This window comes from Falco peregrinus, chromosome Z (assembly GCF_023634155.1).
Source record: "Falco peregrinus isolate bFalPer1 chromosome Z, bFalPer1.pri, whole genome shotgun sequence".
NCBI lineage: Eukaryota > Metazoa > Chordata > Aves > Falconiformes > Falconidae > Falco > Falco peregrinus.
This window is the reverse complement of record NC_073739.1, coordinates 45,406,402-45,414,768: the sequence shown is the minus strand read 5'-3', so window position 1 is coordinate 45,414,768 and position 8,367 is coordinate 45,406,402. Positions and strand designations below refer to the sequence as shown.

The window sequence follows — 8,367 nt, the reverse complement described above, 5'->3', positions numbered from 1 at the left end:
CTTTCTGAACCTGCCTGCTGGGGTGACTTAAATGACTTTCACCTCCATGGGAGTCTACAGCAATGTCATTCAGCACTCAGTCTTTCAGGGCTATGGAGTCGGTGAGGTTTCCTTTCTGCATCAGACCTCTGTCACAACTGCTACTTTCCCAATGACTTTCGCTTTGGAAACAAAATCCTTTCCAGGCTGACCTCCTTGCACCTTCCAGCCACATCTGACAAATTACATCAACAATAACTTAATGCAAAGTCAGAATTGTCAGAACATTGTGCTTACCCAAATCGTCTTTAAGGGACTGCCTTAAAGTAGGGGAAGCTTTCCCAGTGGCAAGAATTTTGCAGCTACTGTGTTTTCAGTGCCATGATCTCAACTGAGAAACCCTCTGTCCCCTAATATACCTCCTCAAACGCTTCCACAGGTATTATGAAAATCTTCCCATTTCAAAAAGGGAAGGTCTTGACTGGCATCAGTTCTAATCCTTAATAGACACTTGTTTCTGTATTATTACACGCTGCATTTTTCCAGTCCATGTATCTCTACATGGAGCTCATGCATGCCATTTGGGGTGAGAGAATGGAGCTCCTATTGCTTTCAGCTTGTATTTTTGAACTTGCTACCACTGTTACTATTTTTTAACGACTTGTGGATCCCAATTGACAACTGATAAACATCCTATTGCTTTTCATACCAACAGCCATCAGTCTGTTTTAGTATTGGCTGTTGCCTCTGAGGCCACATCATGATGATCAAAGCAACACCTGGATGTCTGCACAGCTGGACACAAGGTACAAAGGAAATGAAGCATGTACACCTCAGACTAGGAGAATCACTAAGCAGATAAGGACAGCTTACCATGCCATGATGCAAGAAAGCCCTAAGGGAATTCAGAACGAATGGAGAAAGAAACCAAAGAGCACAGAGCCCTGCTGACATTGTGCTAAAAGGGTGCACAGAAAAGTCTTGGGCTTTCCAAATGGCCTCCTCCTTTTCTGGCTAATAGGCAGAGGCCAGAACGATAGCAGAAGTTTCAGGAGAAACTTCTTTCCCCAGCTTTAACTGCTGAGCACGATGTCATATGGCATAGGATATCCCTTTGGTTAATTGGGGTCACCTGTCCCGGCTGTGTCACCTCCCAGCTGCCTGGAAACTTCTGTGCTGGTGGGGCAGTGTGAGAAACAGGGTAAGCCTTGATGCATGCTCAGCAACAGCTAAAACATCCCTATATTACCAAGTGTTCTGGTCACAAATCCAAAACAGCCCCATAATACAAGCTACCACGAAGAAAAGTAACTCTATCCCAGCCAAAACCAGCACCAAGTATCGAAAAAACCGCTGGCTTAGCGGAGGCAATAAATCAACAGAAGGAAGGCTGAATAACTGGAAATTACTTTGAGGGCAACGGGGGAGCAGATGAATAGTGGAGAAAAGGTGGTGGAATCTGCTGGAAAGCACAGAGATGGGAACTGTTGGCAGGGGATGGCACCACTGGGAAAGAGCTGAGCCACAGAAGAGGATATCAGACGGTAGGCTGCTGTAGCGCTGGTTATCACCTTTACCTTCTGCCTCTGCTGTTGCTACTTGCCATTACCTTTCCACGTTTTCCCTGCTGGATTTCAACACTGCTACAGTGGTGCCTGAAAAGCTTTCAAAGGCTAAACACATCTGGTTCCTGCACTCATCTCCCCTCTGCCTGTTTACACTTCAGCCTTGCCAATGACTAAAGTTAGCACTGAAGTAAAACGAAGTATAGTAACTACTAAATCAACTCCAGCACACAAAACACTGCCTTTCATCCAGGCTGTCATAATATGCAAAGGACAGGTGGATCAACTAGCCTCAAAGGAGAAACGTGGCTATAAGTCTGAGTGCAGCAGCAAAGAAACATTCCTGCGATTTTCCAATGTTGAGGCTGGGACAGGGGGAGTATTTTTCTTGGAGCAGAGGTGGATTTAATCCCCTTCCCCATCTCCTTCCTCTCTAAATTATGATGTATCAAATCCCAGTTTTATTCTTAATTAGTGAGGTACTTGGAAAAAAATCCTTCTGTAACAAGAAGTTCTAGGAAAATTTAATTTGGGCATTGTGTTTCAGTGAGTCAGAACTGAAGACAGTAATTCTGGCTCAGAGTTGTTTACAGTGAAGCTAGAATGCTAAGGTTCCCCCTACTGCCCGTGACATAGCTCTCCTGCCAGACACCTCCCATCAGATACTGTGTCAATCAAATCAGCAGAAACTACAATGCACCTTTCAAGAAGCAGGCCAAATAAAGACAGGAAAACGATGCATACAGCATCAAAACAACTTCCATGAAATTGAAATACATTTTCACGTACAGTTACTAAATACTGCTGAGCCAATATAGCCCCTTCCCCTTAGTGTGGTGCTCCTTTCCCAGTACAGGTGGTGTTGAAGGTTGTGGGGTGCAGGGACAAGAGAAGGAATTATGCACTGGATGGGACCATCCCTCAGCCAACCCCCAGGGACACCCACAGTACCCTTGCTCAGCTTAGCAAACACTGAGCATCTTTAATCACAGATCTCCTTCTCACATTGCCTTCACCCCCCAGGGTAAACCCCACTATCCAAAGCCTATGCACGGACAGCACAGACAGTAACAACATGTTAACATTATGCAAGTGTTGGTAAAATTGAATGACAAATTCCACATCTTACCTATATTTACTCAACGCTTTTTGAAGAAGACACTATGAATGGCATGGGAATTGGGGACAGCAGGTGAAAATTAAGGCCTGTTATAAGAGATGTTCAGAAAATTAAGAGGCTTTGCTAAGGAACAAGCAGGTTACTGCAGAGTCATGGAAGAAACCCAAGTCAGTTTCTACAATCCATAGGAAGCACTATTTGAAGATGGTCCAGAAGCTTCTGGAAACAGCCAGAGAGTTTAGTAATATGAGGGGGCTTCTTAGCATGAACCACACACAAGAGCCTCCAGCAGTGTTAACTCTTAAGTAAATTTTGCTATCAGGCCTGGAGCAGGTGCCAGGCCTCTAAAGAGCACCTGCCATACTCCTCAGTAAGCATCCTGCAGCAGAGACCAGCTCTGTGTGTCTTACCCCTCACTAACTCCACAGCCTGGAGAATCAATGTTCCCAGTCAGCAACAGCCTTAACACACCTCACTTACTTTTCTTCCAATAAAACCCTAAGCTTCACGGAAGCATGTTAAAAGCACTGTGGTTGTGCAAGGGGCCCTTCCTCATTAGAGTCTGCTGTTCCATCCGACTAAACAAATCTCCTAGTTAACAACAGGTACATGCACGAGTGCCATTTACAGCCATAAAACACAGTCAGAGGTGATTTAGAAGTGCTTTTCAGTATTTGGTTCCTCAAGATCTTTCTATTTCTCACAGTAAGCTACGATTTCTGCTGCTTTACCTCTTTGTCTCAGTACATGAGCAGACACAGATGTTTGTCAGAACTGCAGATGGTGGTGGAAGAGGATCTTTGCCATCAACTTCAGCTGGTCTAAACAACAGGGAAAAGTACTTATTTTTGGAAAAAGATCAATTAATACTTCAGCTGTCAGGACTATTTGGGGGTCTTGCCACTTCTACATTCTTGAGAAGTCCTGTCTAGTCAGCAGGAAAAGTTGGATACTACATCTGTATTTAACCTAAACTCCCATTCATCCTGCCTTCTCCAAGTTACACTGAGATTAATTCTAAGGGCTGTTACAGCAAGAGTCCCTGCAGGGCTGAAGAGCAAAGCATGAGGAACAGCAAGAAAGCTGGCAGCATGGAAACACCCTATACACAGGTAAGGAATGCTTAACAACACTGCAGGTACACTGAACACCTCAGTGTGTATTTTCATGACTACACTATCCAGCTCAAAAGACTCTAAGCCAGAAGTTCTCTGTATGTGGATGGGATGCACCCGTCACGTGAATTAGCGGGTTACCGACAGGAACATGTGTATGGGAGGCACACAGTCATGTTGTATAGCCCACTTCACAAATAGCGATGGCCACTTTTACATACAAAGTTAGTTTTACAGTTCTTTTTTAAAGGTTTTAGCTAGGAGAGCTGCTGGATGGTGAAGCTGTACTGGTCAGTAATGTGACAGTGGTTTGGTTTTGCAGCTCATTACACTGTCTGGGCTAAGTTAACATGAATGACAGCATCATGTTAAGGCTGCAGCCAGTTATGTTGAAATCAGGACCTCTGGTCAATAGTTGACAGACCTCCAAGGAAAAGGAACACACCCACAAGCCAGTCATCCTCTTCACTTGTGCAGTGTGGCAGGCACGTATCCAAAGACATAATTTTTGAGAATGGATCTGAAGTGCCATCCTCTTGAAATAAGTGACTTACATTTCATCTACCTCAGCCTGAAACATGAGAAAGGAACTGAACTCTAGGAAAAAATCCCATGAAGCTCTAAGATGATAGCATTACGAATACTCAGTGCTGTCTACCCATAGAAGAATTGAGGCCTACACAGGTCCATTTAAGTAGTTTCACTTATTTAGACAGTGAAAACAAATAGTACTTTATTCATACAGTGATCCTCAGAGACCAAACAGAATGTCTGTTATTTCTTTAAAAAAAATTGAATGGAAAAAGCCTTAAAAATTCAGGGTTATGAGAAGCTAAGTATTTTAAACATTAAAGAACACATTTAAAACCCAGATCTTGCAATACAGTGGACAGATATAGGCCTGTAGCCTCAATTAAGTGGAGGACACTCTGCTGGCACACTCAATCCCTGGAATACAGCCCAAGTTTCCACACTCTTCGTTCTTCTGTCAAATATTTGTGTCTGGACACTAATCCTCATGGAACTTATTCCCGGAACTCATTTCACAGTCAGACAAGAGCTCCATTGATCAACAGTAGCCTGTGATATAAGAATGTGTAGTTCTCTATTCCCTTAAAGGCTGTTCAAAACAAGAACTACAGTACTTAACTTCTAGTATCTGAAACCTTCCAGATCCTAGCTTGTATTTTGCAGTGGGTTATTTTATTTGTAAAATTCTAATGTAAAAATCCAAACATAGCAATTCCATCAAAGTTCATTGACAGGATGCTGTTAAAAAAAAGAATTCCACTCAAAAATCAACTGAAGACCAAATTTTGTATAGAATTCTACTGAAGGCTACTTCCCCCATGAAAACAAGGATACTGCATATTTTCAGACTGTTCTGGGACATAAATAATTTTTACATACCTTTCACATACCAATTGTAGTTTCAATTTCTTTACAAATCATATTCTTCACAGTTCAGTATTAAGTTTTTCTTTTTTTTCAATAGTTAACTAAATAACCTGTACCTTGTTTTAGGTATTTAGCATTCTGTTGATGACATGTACTTTCAAGAGCTTAACAGCTATGGCCAAAACACCAGTAATGAATTTTATGGCTATCTGTTGAATATAATGCAGCTGAACCCTTGTAAAAAGCCTCCTGGTTTTAACAGACACATGAAATCAGCAGGTTCTCCATCTATCACCAAAAACATACCAAGTTTTACTTTAAAAATAATAAAGTTATATATTGCTTCATTTTACTTCTGCAAGCTAACTAGCTTGTTGTTTCAAAAAAACTGGCTCTAAGTCTCCTTGCTGAGAAAGACTTGCTAGAAAAATACAGATCTTCTCCCTCCAGGAATATAAAATGGAACATTATTTTTATTTACTATTTTTGAGCTAAAGTATATTATTTTAAGAACAGTATATTCTTTGTATTAACTTCATGTATTATTTTCACAAAGTAAAATCCAATGCATAGCTACTTACAAACCATTCTCTTCCTATACATCACCTTCATTCATTCAAAAAGTTTCTGTTTCAACAGGAAAAGTTTGGAGAACATGCTTAATTGTGTTAGAAGCCTTATCCCCAAGACTTGGGGACAACTTATCCCCAAGACATGAACACTGTTTACCAAAAGCAAATGCCTGGTTTTGGACAAAAAAAAACACCAACAAAAAACCCAGAAGAATTAGTCCAGTATAACCTAGAAAAACTAACTGTACTTCTGATGTTGCATTACTAATAACATAGCAAAATACCAGAAACTTCCTTTTTATTTAAAACACTGTTGAGAAAAAGTAGGTTATTTGGAGAAAGAGGTCACTATGAAATATTTGAAATAAAACACGCATTTTTAAAAGTGTTAGACTTTTACACAAGTTTTAAGAATTAAAACTCTTAATCATCAATTCTTTACAGGATCTCATCTTTCACAGTTTCTGAAGTGTTGAAGGCCAGATGTTTCAACAAGTTCCAAGAACACATTATATATACACATGTATATATCATTGTTCATCCATCCTTCCAAGTCGCCGTCGCCGCCTACAGAAAGCCTTTAAATCCCATTGGCTTGCCTCCAACATAAAAGGTCCATTGTAAACAAACAACACCGTCATCTTGTCATTGTAGGTGAGATTCTGCAGGAGCTGGTGAAAAACACAAAACCCGAAGTCAAAATAGCTAGAAGGTATGTTCCTCATTCTCTAAAAAAGGTGCAGGAGGTCCATGTAAAGACTTCAATCTCAAAAGGCCAATATAGCAGGATTATAGTCTTTCTGACAGATGATGTGTATTTGTTCCTAGACAACCACCCCAAAGAGACTTCATTCATTCTTCAGGCAATTTCCATGCTTCACTATTTTTACTACAAGAAAATCTTTGTATCTAATTTGTACCTTCCTGCTGCAAATGAGGTCATTACCTTCTTGCCATATCCACAAAGGGCAGAAAATATTTGCTGTATTTTGTTTTTTCCAAGGCAGGAGGTAGAGTTACTTGGGCACAATTATTATGTCTCTCTTCAGCATCATGCTCCTCTGAGCTAAGCAATTTCTATTTGTGGAAACTCAAAACTTTCAAAATTTCTTAAAAGTTGCACTGCTGTCTTTTGGAGCAAGTCCACCCACTGTATTACTTTTCTGAAGTGTCAGCCAAAGATGGACATTTACCATAATCCAAACCTTGTCACGCACAAACCCAGCAGACTGATAGATGTCATGCAAGCTGTAGAGTTATTTGCAGTGCTCAGAATGACTTTTAGCAATTTACTTGCAACTGATGCTCAGCTTGTCATCCATAGTAACTTCTTTCCCAATCATTTAGACATTTATGCCTTAGACCAGATGCTGTTGTTGATTTTTCCCACTTAAATACCAAGTTCTATGCTTGTCTGTGCTGAAATGCACCCTGTTTTCAAATAAATTTACCTAAGATTGTTTTGAATTCTAATCTTGCCCTCCACACCAAAGCAGTATTCACTCCAAACATAGTAATTATTTGCATGTTTAATAAATGTATCTGTTTCAGCATAAACTGATATTAAAAATACTGATTTTCAAACCCAAGACTCATTCTGCAGGAACACATTCAGCCCATCCACTCATTCTGACAGCGAATCACTATTCAGAATACAATTTTCCTAATCAACTCTACTGCATATTAATCTATATCCCTTCCCTTCCGTAGTTTGCTTAAAAATATAGCTAGGGGAATTGTCAACATAAAAAAAACATGTCAACTTTTTCCCATATCCACTGGATACATATATAGAACTTAGCTTAGTATGACAATCTGTCATACCTGCTTCCTAGTAAGTGATGACATAGCATAGGCTCAGGAACAACAAGTACACTACTGGAACAGCAGAGTCTGACTTTCTCCTCAGCCTGCTCTGTACAGCCTTTTAATTACCCTCTGATGATTCACCACTCAAACTATCTCATTGGCTAAAACTTTTACATGAAATGCTACCTCGGTAACGCTCTTTGTGGTAGGCTGTTAAAACTTCATCATGTTAACAGTGGTGATCACCTACTTGCAGCTGAGAGAGAAAGACAGGGAGGAAGGAAATACCTTCAGCCACCTCTTTATAACATCATCTCTTGCTGCTGAACAGTGATGCAACACATTCCTTGATCTTTCTCTTACCATGATGTTAAATGGATTTTTGTTTTTAAAGCTCTGAAGTTTCTTACTTTTGCTTTCTCGTTTTTACTCCAACATTTCTGGTTAGTTCTGTACACTCAGTTTTCCCCCTTCTGTATTCTTAGCAATTTAAGAATAAGCACAACTTTTTAAACAGACTCTGAACCCTAAACAGTCATCTTCTATAGTTCCTTATATGTGGGAAGCTTTAAAGTTAGTAGAGCCATCTCTGTCCTTTCAACATCCAAACCACTCATTTCTGAAAGCAGGAGAGAGCACAGAAAAGCAGATCCAGTAAGGAGAGAAACTATAAGATGATGAAAGGATAACGCAGAAAAAAAAAAGTAATGGGGACAGGACACCAAACTGTGCAGAGGTAAGTATACTGCAAGATCAGAAGGAACAGCAAGCATCACCTTCCTCCTACTTTCAGTCAGGTAAATGCAGTA

At 40.4% G+C, this 8,367-nt stretch overlaps 1 protein-coding gene across 4 annotated transcripts in view; it reads right to left on the bottom strand.

Moving 5' to 3' along the window:
- Positions 1-4,468: 4,468 nt before the first annotated feature.
- The window catches only part of SMC5 (structural maintenance of chromosomes 5), a 49,636-nt gene continuing 45,737 nt past the window's right edge, over positions 4,469-8,367 (bottom strand). For all 4 annotated transcript variants that reach the window (XM_013301831.3, XM_005240696.4, XM_013301837.3 and 1 more), the window contains one exon: positions 4,469-6,420. In XM_013301831.3, the coding sequence (XP_013157285.1) occupies positions 6,280-6,420 (141 nt within the window). In that variant the 3' untranslated portion in view covers positions 4,469-6,279. The remainder of the gene's footprint in view (positions 6,421-8,367) is intronic.